This window comes from Leishmania braziliensis (assembly GCF_000002845.2).
Source record: "Leishmania braziliensis MHOM/BR/75/M2904 contig, possible fusion of chromosomes 20 and 34".
NCBI classification, from domain to species: domain Eukaryota; phylum Euglenozoa; class Kinetoplastea; order Trypanosomatida; family Trypanosomatidae; genus Leishmania; species Leishmania braziliensis.
In genome coordinates, this window is record NC_017947.1 from 1 (window position 1) to 15,316 (window position 15,316).

The window sequence follows — 15,316 nt, forward strand, 5'->3', positions numbered from 1 at the left end:
CGACGACGGCTAATACTGCCCAAAACCCCGTGCCTCCCACGCGCATCACGCAGAGTACATTGGCGAGGAATGCCCAGGCTCTGCTGCTTTTGGTCGTGGCGCCACAGCACAGGGCGATTCCGCCGCTGGGCAGGCAGAGGGGGCGCCGTGGCTATTTGGCACTGGTCCTTGCTCCATCGATGCGCCGCCTTCCACGCGAGCAGCAGCAGCACACACGGAGAGCAGGTCGACTCTGCTCAACAGCTTCGCTTGTTGGAGGGGAGGCAGTGCGTCGCTCGCCCCGAGCGCGGCGTCCATTAGCGTGAGTCCGTGATGGCGCTCGCCAAGCATCTGGAGGGTGTTCATGACGCGGCGAGCGTACGTGGGCTTTCTCTGCATTGACGCTTCCATCGCCTGAAGGAGCAGCACGGCGGTATGCTCGATCAGTGGAAGATCGGCCACACTCGCGAACATGACTAAGCGAGACCACAGGCTGCGCATTCGCGAACACGTAGTGGTGCCCCACACTCTCCGCGAAAAACGGCAACATTATGATTGCGCTGTACGAATGACCAGTGGTCTTGACAACAGCCACAACACCACACGGCCGCCTCACTTTGCAGCGTTGATGGCACCGCCGCCATCATCATAGGTCCGCTCTTCACAGCGGTCCAGGACTTGTGCCTTCGTAAGCCGCATGCAACGCACGGCAGTCCGTCGCTACCCTCTCTGGTCCGAAATTCGCAGACGAGAGCATCACCTGAGCACCTTATGTCATGTACGCGACGAATGTGACTGAAGCAGATCGATAAGGAGGTGGCCATTGTTGGGGTGGAATGGCAGGCTGCAGCTGCCGTGGGGCGTGTGCGCGCAGTGCGGCAATCTCAGCACGCGCCTCTCACAAGGGGGAGCGGAATTCCTGAGCCGATACGTCCTTGCTGGTGAGCTTGTTGTACGCCACCGATGAGACGCTGGCAGAGCCACGACAGGTCGCCCCTCGGTGTGCTTGAGCTCGAGTTCCGGCTCGTCGAAGAGAAGAGGCGGCCCTCTTCGCTCGACCTTTTAAACGCCCACCAGGCCGAGAAGTCTCTGAAGGCGCCTTCAGTCCTCGTCATGCTCGAGCTGCACAATGCACGCGTCCGGGAGGCGTACTTCATTACGCAAGAGTTGTGTGATGGCTGCGTTGGGTGGAAGTGGGACAACCCCACCGAGCGGGGCCTCTCATGGGGTACCCCCACGAGTCTTCTGTAATACCGTGCTGATCGAAGGACACAAAGTTCTCATCAAACTCGGTGAACAGCAGAGTGAACGTAGCTGTGATTTGGAAAGGCAAACCCATGTCCAGGTGGGATGCGAATAAGTTTTCACATTAGGACTCCATCAGGACCCGGCCCGGCCTGTGTGAGGAGTGCCAACGTAGCGCCCACGATGGCGTGAGATCGTCCACTGTTGGGGATGCAGTAGTATGATTCAGCGGTTGCTCCCTTCGGCGAGGGTTCCGTTGTTGTTTCTTACCAACTGCAGAAGAGGAGGAAGAAGGTAGGCGAAGCCCGATTCATCATCACTCACCCATCTTGGGAACACTCCTACCGTCGTATACGTCAGTGTGATTGCATTGAGGAAGGTGGGTGAGATGAGAGCAAACGAGATGGGGAGGGGGCTGACAAGCACCGCACCCCCATCTCTGCACCTCCTTATCCTCCTCACCACCACAGTGCAAGTCAGAACAGGCAAAGCGAAAACACCAGAAACTGTGAGCATGAGAAAACCAAACAAAACAGAACAACGCAAGGCGGCGTCTGTGGGGGTAGTTTTTAGCTGCTCAGCAATCTGGAGTGAGGTGCGTCTTCACAGCAAAGTCGACCCCTTTGCGAAGCTCAGCACTGAGTGCAGGAACGCACGCGTCAAGCAACTGCTGCTCGTAGGCGTTCAGCGCCGGTATCGGCAGCACACGCTCTACACCATGCGTGCCCAGCTCCACTGCGCATCCAAAGAAGTGACAGTGTGGCTGCTGGAGGTCGTTTTCAACGAAGGCATACTCGGCAATGCCCTTGTCACCGCGGAGAGCCTTCAGTATCGAGGTGGACCAATCCGAGGCCGCATACGCCATGGACAGCGTCGCCGAGCCCTTTCCGGCCTTTGCCTTCACCACCTCATCCCCACCAAACTGGATGCGGTACGTCAGCTGCTCCACCTGCTCCTTCGACAGTGACGGGAAGCCTGAGAGCAGCGGCACAATCGTCTCACCGCTGTGGCCGCCAACGACAGGGACGTCGATGTCGTACGGACTTCTACCGAGCGCCTCCGCAACGAAGGTACGAGCACGGACAACGTCGAGTGTGGTGACGCCAAATAGGCGCCCAGGATCGTACGCGCCGAGCTTCTTCAGCGTCTCCGCAGCCACCGGCACAGTGCTGTTGACGGGGTTGCTGATGACACCGATGATGGCCTTCGGTGCGGCCCTGGCAACCGCCGTCACGAGATCGCGCACGATGCCAGCGTTCGTGTTGAAGAGGTCGTCGCGTGTCATCCCAGGTTTGCGTGGGATGCCAGCCGCCACAAGCACCAAGTCTGCCCCCTTCACAGCCTTTTCCAGTTCATCGGAGGCAAATCCAGTGACCTCTGCTGGTGACGGAATATGGAAGAGGTCGGCAGCCACGCCTGTTCCGCCGCGAATGTCGTAGAGCGAAAGGTCTGTCACTAGAGGGCTGCACTTCAGGAGGAGCGACAAGGGCTGCCCAATGCCGCCAGCTGCACCCAAGACGGCAACGCGGGACAGCAGAGTCGCAGAGGAGCGCATGACTGTCGGCGAAGAGGCGATACTTGACGGTACTAGTGCGACAGAGTCCTCTCACCGGCAAAGGTAGTGTACGCGTACTTGTGAGAGATGAGCAGCGGCACCGAAAGCTATCGTGCATGCACGCCACGCTTCGCGTAGAGCGACTGTAGTCCCCCCCCTCCCGATCCAGTATGACTACCTCTGCCAACACCAGGGTGAATGTGTGAGTGCTCGTATCTCTTGAGAGTGAGAAATCGAGGCAGAGAATAGGCAGAGGTGGGTGGGGTACGTTACGGCAGAGATTGCTTGTCGACAAGAAGCCTGCTCCCAACTGTCAGTGATATGCGCCCTGTTCGCTCGCAGTGTTTTTGTTGTTGGCCCTGCAGGGCGTGAAGATCCTCATGCAGGCAAGTGAGCCAACGCCGAGGACGAGAGAGAACAAAGACCCGCGCAAGAGAGAGTTTAAGAGAGTTCTAAGACATAACGGAGAACTCTAGATGGCCTCCCAGAGCAGATCACGACGTACCGGACGACTGCAGAGTCGCATCACCACAGCAGGAGTAGCAAGTAGGGGGGTAGCAAGGGTACATTCGAATGGGTGAACTCTCCAGAGGTCACGCCTTCGCGCACGCCACGGCATTCCCACGTTTTCCGCTATTTTGCTTACACGCGTACGTTTGCAATGAAGTGCCATGAGTGCTCAGCTCTCCTCCGTGCTACATCGCTTTAACTTTGCCTTCTCTCAGCGTGATGCTGCGGGTGCATTTTGTTTGTTTTCAAAGTATCACTCTGCGTGGTGAGAGCGCGGCGCTAAAACTAGTGAATAGTTTTTTTTATACGCGGATCAGACAAAGCATAACACGAAGGGCAACGATGCGGCAGGGACGAAGACAGGGTGGGATTAGAGGGAGGGGGGGTGGGGGGCATATGGGTGCAACTGAATACGACTGGAACTTTCCTCCCTCACCCTCCCGTTCTCCACACCACTGTGCTATACAGTCCATATAGGCCGAAATGGTAAAGCCCCGTCGTCACCGCCAAAACACCACCAACTCCAAAAGAGTTCGAAAATAAAAAGACAAGCCCATAAGTGTAAGCGCACTCACGGCGGTGCAAGAGTGTGTCAGAGCCCGTCATGCAAGCAGCAGAATCTCTGCGTGTGATCTCCCCCCCCCACAAAAGAGGTGATGGAGTTCTTGTGAACCAGAGTCCCGGCGATGTGCCCTCCCATCGCCGCAAAGTGGAACAAGTGGTCTGCGGCCAGCCAAAACGTCTGCTGGAAGGAAGAAGGAGACACGTGAGTGCAGCACGAAGACGCGGCGAAATTTGTCCCCCCAAGTTGTGGAGGGGCAGTCAAAAGCGCATGCGACTCGCAGGAGCTGCCAGCACCACACACAACCTACTTTTCAGCCTTTCACCTTCTTTACTCAGTCGCTCGAGATCAATTTTTTGCTCGCCACTTGTATTTCATGGCGTTGCAACATTAGCCCACAAGGACGACTGCGCGCATGCTTGTGTAGAAGATGACTTCTGCACATTCGCGGCTTCAGTACAATTCCTTCCCTTTCGGTGCCTGCACACGCTGCACCTCAACGACATGATAGAGAGAGAGGGCCAAAATGAAGAATAAACAGAGAGGGAAGAGCGCCAGAACGCAAGCAGGGCGCATTCCCACACACGCACCCAACGCTCTCTCACTGGCGTGGGCCCCATTTCCGCGGACGAGTATCCCCCGATCAGGTGTCCCCCCCCGCTCGCGCTCCCGATAGGGCTGCCCACAAGCAGGGAGACCTACGCATCCCCCTTCTCCACCACCCAAGGCTCTCCGGTTGTGGTGGGTAGCCAAGGTGGTGGGTGGGGCAGAAGCAAACGCCTACAGTGACTCGGCTCCACGATATCTGAAATGAGGAGGAGACCAGGCTGGGGAAAAGAGACGACAAGCGGCTGGTGAGGGATGCCGTCGGAACGGTGCAGAGGGCGATGACTCACTCCTCAGCACCGCATCCTTTTTTACAATCGCGCTTGCCCCCTCCACTCCCGCGGAGAGCCTCCACAGAACGAAAAAAAAAGAGTCAGTGTATATACGCGTGTGCCTCTATGTGAGGCAGAACGAGTGGCGTGTGCACCTGCAGAAGGAGAGGGAGGGACGAGAGAACAGGAAGCAAAACGAGAAGAGGTTGGAGGGGTTGTTGGTCTCTCTCCTTCACAGAAAAAAGACGCAAAGGAAAATGTGAGTCACCGTCGAAAGTAGCGCATTCCAGCATGCGTGTGTAGCGAAAGGGAGAGAGAGGTGGAAGAGGTGGGTAGAAGGTGTGGCTGGTGGAGCAGGGAAAGAGATCGAGGGCAAACAGACACACAGACACAAGCACACTTGCTCCTCCAGCTTTGTTCTCCTACGGGGGGTGGCCCATGGCGTGAGCTGGCGATATTGATGAAAGTAAGAATGAGGTGTCTTGGAAGAGGACAAGCGGCACGGAAAAAAAAAAACGAGAAAAGGAAAGCGAAGAGAACATCAGGTGTAGCGAAGGAAATGACAGCAAAGCGCACCAGCAGAGACGAAGCAGAAGAAGACAGCGGCGCCTGAGGGTGAAAGCATACATAGCGTTCGAGACGTGAAAGCAGCGATGTGAGAAGACAAACAGACCCACACCCAGAGAGGTATCTGCACCATCCATCTCCCCCATACAGCGATGAGGTCTGACGAGGGAATGGGTGGAGAGAAGCGACACCACTACCATCACGCCGTAGCATCGACGGAGAGTTGTGGAGAACAAAGGGAGGCGTAGAGAGAGAGGACAATGTGGCGGGTGTTCATGCTGCATCAAGTGCTCCATGGGGCACCGCCAACTCTTTTAAGGCAAAGTGGACGAGGTCGTTATGGTGGACGAGTTTTCCGCCACGAAAAGCAAGCCTTTACGGATGTTCTTCTCCAGGTCCGGTAGGCAGCGGTCCAGCTGCTCCTCCTCATACTCGTCCAGGGGGGGCAGCGGCAGCACCCGCTCAACTCCCTCCTTACCCACCTCTACGGTGCTGCCGAAGAAGCGGCACTTATCCGCAAACAGTGGGCTTTCGACAAAGGAGCAGCGCAATAAATTTTTCTCGCCATCCATCGCACGCAGCACCCCTTCTGTCCACTCCGCAGCCGCAAGTGCCATCGACAACGATGAAGACCCATGACCCTCCTTTGCCCTCACCACCTCGTCACCACCCACACGCACCCGATGTGTGAGGTACTCGGCCTGCTCCCGCGTCAACGCCACGCCAGACTGGGAGAAAAGAGGAACTATGGTCTGCCCGCTGTGCCCTCCAATGACGGGCACGTCCAGCGTCTCCGGGTCCAGGCCAGCGAAGTCGCCCAGCATCTTGCGCGCCCGCATCATGTTCAACGTGATTAGGCCAAACACTTTGCGAGGGTCGTACACCCCAGCCCTCCGCAGCGTCTCTGCCGCGACGGGCACCAAGCTGTTCAATGGATTGCTAATAATGGCCAAGATAGCCTTGGGGGAGTACCTCGCCACCGCCGCGCTCAGCTCGTGCACAGTGAGAGCATTTGTGTTGAAGAGGTCATCGTGGGTCATTCCAGGCCGGCGTGGCATGCCAGCCGGCATCAGGACGACATCTGCCCCATCTAGGGCCTTGTGAATCCACTTTGTCGGGTACCCCGCTATCTTGACCTTGCGCGGAAAATGAGAGAGGTCGACGGCGATGCCGCGCGGCTGCACAATATCGTAGAGGGCTAGATCACTGACTCGCTTGTTCTGCACGAGAGCCATAGAGAGCGGCTGGCCGATGGCCCCGCTGGCGCCCAAGACGGCGACTTTGAAGCGACTTAAGATCGATTGTTTCATGGCCTGCAGCGATGCGGTGCAAGGGGAACGTGGTGACGGCTAGAGCCGAGAAGAGAGAACGAGGAAACACAAGAAACACAAAGCACACTCGCTTTCCTCCAACAAAGGCGTACAACTTAGCAGGCCGAAAAGAAAAAAAAAGAGCAGAAGAGATAGAGGCGAGAGGCGAGAGGGGGAGAGAGCCGACTCGGTTGTCCGACAGCCGATGGCGGTGGGGGCGCGGGCGCGGACACTGTTTTCACGTAAAGCCGCGCATAGACCCCTCAAGAGACCTCCGTCCTGAGACCCTCGACTGGGCTCTGTACTCAAGCCTCGCTGCTCACGCGACATCGAGAGTGGCACGTGATGCCAGCGAGTTCACATAAGAAGCAGCAGTGAATAGCACACGCGAGCGGCGCTGATAACCACGACACAGGGGGCACACAACCACCCAGGTTAACACGATCGGCACACGTAGAAAAGAGTACGAGTGTCCAGCAGCTGGGGGAGGGGAGGACGTACATCCCTTCTTTGCTCGCGTGCAATGATGTATCATTATCCTTTTCTTGTCGGAGTGCTCTCCACTCTCCACTACGCGATCGGCACTCCAGAGGACAAGGCGCGCGCGCACTGACACCTCATCCGTGCTAAATCGTAGAAAACACCTCAAGCTCCCCAGATAAACAAGGAAAAGAAAAAGCGTAAGACGTCATGCGATGCATGCTCACTACGGCCCCTTAATACGTGTGTTCACCACCATTCAATCAGACGCACCTGCAGAGAGGCGTACAGATAAGCGGCGTGAAGAGTAAGGGTACTGAGGACTGGGGGCCCGAAGCTGTGCAGCGGTGGAGGTCATCGGGAAAGAGAAGGGCATTTCATCATGCCACAAAAGAAGCTGACAAACAGGAGAACAAAAAAAAAAGCGCAAGAGCGAATACATACAAAGCGAGAAATACTGGTGGAAAACACTACCGAGATACGTTGACGAGTAAGTTCGAGACGAAACAGAGAGAAGAGGCGGCGGTCGAGAGGACGATGGAAGAACAAACCGCGGAAGAGCCTTCAAGAGGAAGGGCGAGAGAGAAAGGCTATTCCGCAGCGAGTGAAAAGGCACACGAGGCAGTCTTGGTGCCGCACGTCACACAAGTCACTGCTGATCGCCCCATCCCTCTTTTCGCGCTCCTTATAGAGAGAGAGAGCGAAGAACCATGAGAGAGGGGAAAAAGAGGAAAGGGACGGGGGGAAAGTCGCACAGACGTGCACGCGAGCCTACGCAACCCCAAACACACACACGCACACGCACACGCAAAAGCAGAAGCGTCTTAAAACGAGTCGGCCAGGGAGTAAATGCGAGATGAAGAGACCGGGAGGGGTGAGTGAATGGGGACTGGCGATACAGTCGGGGGGGAGGTGCACGCACGAAAAAGGAAGCATGAGGGAAAGAAAGAGAACAAGGCAAAGAAGGGGAAACCCGCCTTGCAGCGTTGTCGTGGCACCTGCAGCCGATTTGGCACTGAAGCACACTGGCCCAAGTGAACGAGGATACAGTACAGAGCTGTGCTAGAGTTGGGAGTAGAGACTTGCACGAGCACCGGAGCACGTCGTTTACTTGGTGACACAGAAAACGCAGCAGCAAACACATGTGCGCTCCCCTTCATCATTGATGTCGCTCTCTGTCCACGTGCAGCATGCCGGGATGAGAGACAGCACTTCGCTAAGCACCGCATAGGTGCGAGACGTGTGTGTGTGTGTGTGTGTGTGTGTGTGTGTCTGGGAACACCACCGCAAGCGCTGAAAAGGCGAGGGAGGGAGGAAAGTCACCCTCACTCCCACGTTGTGATATGTGTGTATCGATCACTTCCCCTTCATCCCTCAGCACGCACACATTGGGCACAGCACAGCTCTAGCTTGCACCAATACCCCTTTTCCTCCGCGCTGACGCTCTTCCTGTGGCGGGGGAGTAGGGTAAGCTCCAACTCCCACATGGCTGTGCTTCTCTCTGCATCACTGCCTTCCGTCGCCACTGTGATCGCTTTCGTCGACCCAGATAAGCCACACAGCCACCTGAAAAAGACGGAGGCGCGTGTGCAAACTCAAAAAAAAAAAGAGAAAGAGCGAAGCACAAAATTGCAAAAGATATTCAGGGGGAAGGCGCCAGAGAGCGAGCCACGCGAGGGGCCGCCAAGGCAGCGGCAGGGGAGTTCAGCACCACACACGCACACACACACGGACATAGCACAGAGGAGTGAGGTCTGCACCGCCCACACATGTACCCATGCATGCATCCATGGACACACACATAGAGGTGCGAAAAGGTACTACGCCGCGCTTGGAGGGAGAAGCAATAAGAAGGGGCGAGGAAGCAGCGCACGGAGTGCACTCGAGGTCGTCACTGTTGCGAAAATAGCTGATGGGCGTCAATCAGGGGGACGAGAAGGAAAGACGGGGGGCGTCGACGCGCGAGGAGGCGTCAGAGGCGAGGGCAGCAGCACGGCCCGGCGAGGAGCGGGAGAATCACAGGATAGAAAGGGCGTCACTGACAAAGTCACATCACTTGGTCGATTCGCTGCTGGGCTCTACTCACGATAACGGCAGACATCCTCACAATACTGCAGTTGTGTGTCTGCATGACGTTGCCATACTGTTCGCTGGGTACGAAGCACGAATCGAGCTTACTTGCAGCCAAAAGCGACTCCCTTTTTGATGTTGCCCTGCAGACCCTCCAAGCACTTGGCCATCAGTTTTTCCTCGTATGCGTTCAGCTTCGGCACACAATGAATTTTCTCCACACCATTCTTGCCCAGCTCCACCGGGGAGCTAAAGAAGGTACATGACGGCTCCACACTGCTCTCCACATACGTGCACACTGTGACACCCTTCTCACCGCTGAGGGCGCGCAGCACCGCCGTAGCCCATTCGTTTCCCGCGTGCGCCATGGACAGCGTCGCCGAGCCAGCTCCACTTTTCGCCTTCACCACCTCATCCCCACCAAACTGGATGCGGTACGTCAGCTGCTCCACCTGCTCCTTCGACAGTGACGGGAAGCCTGAGAGCAGCGGCACAATCGTCTCACCGCTGTGGCCGCCAACGACAGGGACGTCGATGTCGTACGGACTTCTACCGAGCGCCTCCGCAACGAAGGTACGAGCACGGACAACGTCGAGTGTGGTGACGCCAAATAGGCGCCCAGGATCGTACGCGCCGAGCTTCTTCAGCGTCTCCGCAGCCACCGGCACAGTGCTGTTGACGGGGTTGCTGATGACACCGATGATGGCCTTCGGTGCGGCCCTGGCAACCGCCGTCACGAGATCGCGCACGATGCCAGCGTTCGTGTTGAAGAGGTCGTCGCGTGTCATCCCAGGTTTGCGTGGCACACCGGCAGGGATCAACACGAGGTCAGTGTTCTGGACAGCCTTATTGAGCTCCTCCTGCGAGTACCCAGTCACTTTCGCTGACGAGCAAATATGGGAGAGGTCGGCAGCCACACCCGGGGCCCCTTTGATGTCGTACAGCTTCAGCTCCTTCACGTGCGCGTTATTCTTGAGGAGGAGGGCCAGCGGCTGGCCAATGCCACCTGCAGCACCGAGCACGGCGACACGGGAGAAGTACGCCCGAGAGCAGCGCATTCTGATGAGTTACAAAAGGGGTGGGAAAGAAAGCGTATGCGTGCGGATTAGGGAGACGAGGTAGATCTTACAGGGCGAGGCGGTGATTTCGTAGTTGCGGTTGTGAGCTGTGTTGTCAGTAATGTTCTCGAAGCTGGTGGAGGCGGAAGAAAGCGGGTGAAAGCAGAGAGAAGAGGGAAGAGTGGCAAAGGGAGGGAGGAGGCGGGATGCTGAGCCGCATCGTGTGCACGTAATTCCATTTGTGCTACATCATGTCCCCCTAGCGCGTGCGTGTGCCCCTCATTTGTGCCGCTGTGGCGATAGCAGCGCCGCAACCTCCTTCCACCAAATCAGCGTTATGAAGCCGCACACTGCACACAGAGTGAGACGCACGCACGCATACACGGAAGAGGGGGCGGGGGTCGCAGAGAAGTCCGTCAACGTAGGGGGCCCCGTGTCTGCCAGAAAGCCAACGCCGGGCACTCAGCACCAGCACTTCCTTTAGCATTAATGATTTCTCCAGAAAAGCACGACGCAGCCTGCGGCCTTCGGTCGTACGTACACAGAGAGGTTTGTAACAGAAAGCGATGCAGCCAAAGAGGCGCACACATGCCACAACAGTTGTGAGCCTCGACGGGGAACAGAAGGGGTGAGGACAACCACGGAATAAGGCGGCCACAACCGCCGCCCGAACCCGCCTCGTCTTCTCTCATTCACCGCCGTTCCCTCCGCAGCACACCCCAGGGCAGTCACAACAACCTCGTAGCAGCCTCGATTCCTGCCTGCACATCCCTCGCCAACTGCGGTACTGCTGTCTCGATGAGCTCGTGCTCATAGGTCGTCAGCGCCCCCATGGGGAAAATGCGCTGCACACCGTCACGGCCCAACTCCACCCGTGAGCTGAAGAATGACGTCTCGGGCCTCATCGTAGACTCCACGAGAGCGCACTCGACGATTCCAACATCACCGCGCTGCGCCTTGAGTAGCGACGTGGAGAAGTCACAGGTGGCGTAAGCAAGGCTGAGGGCCACCGGCGGTGCAGCTTCCGTGCTCAGTGAGTCGTGTAAGCCAGTACCCACTATAACCTCAAAAGGTACGCCGTAGCTCTGTACCTCCCCGGATATGCGAATGATATCCTCAAGGGGAATACGAAGCCCCGTTTGGGCAATCAATGGGCATGTCGTCACCCCACCGCGTCCTCCAACAACAGGAACGCTCACGTCGTATGGGTTCATGTGAAGAGCTGCTGCTACCAGCTTCCGAGTCCGTATCACATCGAGCGTGGTGACGCCGAAGAGTTTTCGGGGATCAAACTTGCCTGACGCTTTCAGAAACTCTGCGCAAAGCGGGGTGAGAGCGTTCACAGGACTCGAGACGACAGCAATGTTTCCTTTCGCATCGGAAGCCGCGACCGCATCCATGATGCGACGAGCCATCGGGGCAGCTACTTTGAGGACTCTGTCTCTGTCTTGGTGAAGAGGGTCGAAGCTTCTGCCGAAACAAAGAAGGATTAGCTGTGCATCACGCAGCAACACCGGCCACTGCCCCTCGTCAGCGGCGTAATGCACTTTCGGCAATGTGTCAACGTGAGAGAGGTCCGCGGCGATACCGGCGCCGGGCATGTCATCGTCAGCGGCGGTACTGCAGCACACAAGCTCCTCTACGTGCGGGTTCAGCTTGAGCAAGAGTGAGAGCGGCTGGCCTACCGCGCTGTTGCAGCCGAAGAGCACCACCTTGGCCTTCTTAAGAGCCGCCGGGGAGCGGCGAAAAAGGAAGCTCATAACAAAGTGTGCCAAGTCTGTGTGTGCCCGTGCGTCTGTGTGCTCAGGGTGGGTGCTGTGCGCAGCTTTTTTGTTTTCGCTTGGCGTCCGCGCGGAAGTCGCTGTCCACGCAGTCGGGCAGGCTGGGGTGCGGCAACAGGGTACAAAAATACGTGTGGTGCTGTCCGTGGGAAGGTGATCGCGGACCAATGCGCTGTGGGTGGGCAAGCGAGGAGGTCGGAGAGGCACCAGGGGTGAGCAACCGGGGTGCATGCCGAGGAGAAGAGGAAGAGAGACAAACAGCGCAGATGCACCAAAACGAGAAAAAAGAGAAGCAAAAACACACAACGATCACGTAAGGCAGCACCCCATCACACAACACTAAAGCTACAGCACGGAGAGCCGAACCCGAATACACGTTACATGACGCGCGGCGCGCGTGTTAGCCACCACACGGTGCTTCGCCGGCACTGTGTCAAAGACAGCGACAGAAGGCGTCGAAAAGAGGACAGTAACGACACGAACGCATCCTCTCAGCACACTCTCTCCATCAGCAGAGACTCAGCGAGGTGGCGGGGCAAGAGGGGGGGGGGGGGGGCAGCGAAGACCAAGTAGGCACTCGCTGGTCTACTCTCGTTTTGCGAGCCCTTTTCTGTTGCCGAGAACCAACCCTCATCACACCTCGAGGGGCAGCGTACAGTGACCCCAGCAAGCCAAAGGCATACCTCCTTTCGCGCATTCACATACGTTTGTGCCTGTGAGGGTAACGATGTGCTCACCAACGAGCACACGAATACAGCAGCACACATCCATGAAAAAAAAAGGGGTGTACGGAGACGTACAGAGACATAGAGGGAGGCACATACGTAGGCGTTTGTGTGTTCGCGCGCAGCGGTACGCGAAAAGGCCGCGACAGTCAGAAGCGCAGTTGCCGGGGGTCACTCCGCGGCATCTCCTCTGTCCATCCCTCCTGTAGCAGGTATGTACCCGCTGATCTGTGAGCACCGCGTCAAACTCTGCGCTCCCTACGCCTACCATACATCATCTTTACCTCTAGCACCAACCAGCTTGCGGTACTCCTACGCTCACCAGAGCTTCCACCACGGCTTCTTGGCCTTCTTCGCGGTCTGGGCAAAATACAAAGGGTCCAGTACCGCGAAGACGTTGTTTCGTACAGACTCTACATTGCCGCTTGCCTCCACAGTCAGCCACGCATCATTTGCAAAGGTCTTCCGCAGTTCACTAAGCTGCCGGCGATACTGAAACATGCGCTGCACAATGACCTCCGGTTTGTCCTCTGTGTGCTGCTCCAGCGGCTCGCCAGTGTCATCGTCCTTGCCTGCCGTCAGGGGTGGGTTGTAGAGTGTGTGATAGACGCGTCCTGACTTGAGGTGGTACCAGCGGCCGCCGAAACGAGTCAGTAGCTCATTATCTGTAATGTCCAACACGACCACTCTATCGACTTTCACGTTCTCCAAATCCTGCATCAGCTTCGACTGCTTGCGGGTGCACGGGAAGCCGTCCAGTACGAAGCCATTGATGCAGTCCGGCCGCCTCGTAGCCTCGCTGACAACCTTCACAAGAAGCGAGTCAGAAATGTGCTGGTCGTTATCGATCAGATGCTTCAGTTGCGAGCTGTAAGTACTATTGCCAAAGTGCACGGCATTTCGCACGGCCTCGCTCGTGGACACATAGCAGAGGCCGTAGCGCTCCTTCACCACAGACGCGAGAGTTGTCTTACCGCCCTGCGGAGGGCCTTCCACCACAATCTTCATCGCGTACGTGTAGGCGGGCGAAACTAAGCGGACTTCTCACACAGTGCACCCTACCATCACGGAAAATAGGATGAGCGCTGCGAAGGAATACAAGGCAGATCGGGCACATACGTTCAAACGAAGAAAAACACACCACTTGTATCGACTCTGCGTTATCCCCTTCAGCGTCGCCCCTGCGAGGTACGGAGAGATGGCCAACGGCGGCACTCACGACTCAGAGCAAAACAACCCCTTTGACACTTGTGAGACGCTAGACGCGATTGGCAACGGTGCCTCAGCTCCAAAACCGAGGGGAAGAACCACGAGGCTAAAAAGAAACGACCTTGACTTTCACCGATTTAAAGTGTACTTCTTCAGGTCGGGGGAATGGCACCGTCTTGCTTATTTCGATTTCTGCTGCTGCCACGGCACTGATTGCTTGCACGCCTCCCTGCAACGAATGGGACTCTTCCCGGTGACCAACGGCGTTGTCACGAAGCACATCGTGAAATGCGGAAAGAAACACACAAAGAGAGAAAAAAGGAGAGAGACAAAAGCTTCACTGTATTCTGAGGTTGAGCACCACAAGCCAAGGGCAAGTGCGTCACTCGTCGCACGCACTGATTGCTCATGGGTCACAATGTAGTGCAGGGTTCTTCTTGCTGAGGCAAGAAGTCGCCCAAAGTGACGCCGCATTGTGCGCTGTTTTAAACCAAATGACTCTGTGCAGGGTACAAGAAGGCTTTCAGGTGAGATACCCAGTATCCTAGCACCGCACGCCGCTAGTGCGCAGCTCCTGGCATGCACTCGGGTCGATCTCGTGCAAGACGAGAGGGCCGACAAGCTCGTACATGACCTGTCCATGTCCTTCGCTCCTCTCGTTACTTCGCCTCCACAGGTGAGTGCTGTACTCTTTCTTTGTTCATTTTCGTCTTATATTCGATGTGGAAATATCGCCAAATGAGAGGGATGAGAACGGGAGAGAGGGGGGTGGGTATCGCCTTTCCTTTCACCATCTCCTCTGGGCATCACAGGAGAACGGGGAGGGGAGAGGGAAGGTGAGATGCTCCGCTCACGGTACAACCATGACACCGCCACTCGAACAAACAAACACAACTGGACGCACGGCCGCACACCTGCGCACACAAGATCGCAGGCCCCACACCCCATCCCACCCACCCAAGAGCAAAATACGCACGGACACAGTCATCTACTACACGCATACCGCCACCGCATACGACGTACCGCTACGCATACCCTTACCAGCACGTGGAAGAGGGAATGCAGAAGCCACTCATCTTTCCAAATTTCGGTGAGTTGGAGGAAATAAGGTGGAAACAATGGAGGAAGCCCACATCATCAGCAGAAACAAAACTAAAAAAGCAAAAGAGCCAAGCGAGACAGTCCTCGCCTTATCAATTTTAGTGGGCTCATCTTTCCCCTTCAGCCTAGCCAAAATGCGGAGCGCGCAGGAAAAGGGGGAGGACGGCCAAAAATTGAGGAGAGCGAATGCGAGTGAACACGAGAAAGGAAACAGTAAGGAAATGAAGCTAATCAGATGTGTGACTAGTCAATAGTCATATTTGATATAGGCATCGTTTTCGTCGCC

At 56.7% G+C, this 15,316-nt stretch overlaps 5 protein-coding genes across 5 annotated transcripts; all 5 read right to left on the reverse strand.

Moving 5' to 3' along the window:
• Positions 1-1,801: 1,801 nt before the first annotated feature.
• Positions 1,802-2,779, reverse strand: mMDH (mitochondrial malate dehydrogenase; the record flags this gene model as incomplete). Its single annotated transcript, XM_001564238.2, has 1 exon — positions 1,802-2,779. The coding sequence occupies one exon, from the start codon at positions 2,777-2,779 to the stop codon at positions 1,802-1,804; it is 978 nt and encodes a 325-aa protein (XP_001564288.2).
• A 2,831-nt stretch (positions 2,780-5,610) lies between these two features.
• On the reverse strand, positions 5,611-6,606 carry LBRM_20_0020 (putative malate dehydrogenase; the record flags this gene model as incomplete). The annotated part of the gene is made up of 1 exon (XM_001564239.2): positions 5,611-6,606. The coding sequence occupies one exon, from the start codon at positions 6,604-6,606 to the stop codon at positions 5,611-5,613; it is 996 nt and encodes a 331-aa protein (XP_001564289.1).
• A 2,654-nt stretch (positions 6,607-9,260) lies between these two features.
• LBRM_20_0030 (malate dehydrogenase) lies at positions 9,261-10,214 on the reverse strand (the record flags this gene model as incomplete). The annotated part of the gene is made up of 1 exon (XM_001564240.1): positions 9,261-10,214. One exon carries the CDS (start codon positions 10,212-10,214, stop codon positions 9,261-9,263), a length of 954 nt encoding a protein of 317 aa, XP_001564290.1.
• Positions 10,215-10,942: 728 nt separating this feature from the next.
• LBRM_20_0040 (putative malate dehydrogenase) lies at positions 10,943-11,974 on the reverse strand (the record flags this gene model as incomplete). Its single annotated transcript, XM_001564241.2, has 1 exon — positions 10,943-11,974. One exon carries the CDS (start codon positions 11,972-11,974, stop codon positions 10,943-10,945), a length of 1,032 nt encoding a protein of 343 aa, XP_001564291.2.
• Positions 11,975-13,038: 1,064 nt separating this feature from the next.
• LBRM_20_0050 (adenylate kinase 2) lies at positions 13,039-13,728 on the reverse strand (the record flags this gene model as incomplete). Its single annotated transcript, XM_001564242.2, has 1 exon — positions 13,039-13,728. One exon carries the CDS (start codon positions 13,726-13,728, stop codon positions 13,039-13,041), a length of 690 nt encoding a protein of 229 aa, XP_001564292.2.
• Between the last annotated feature and the right edge of the window lie 1,588 nt (positions 13,729-15,316).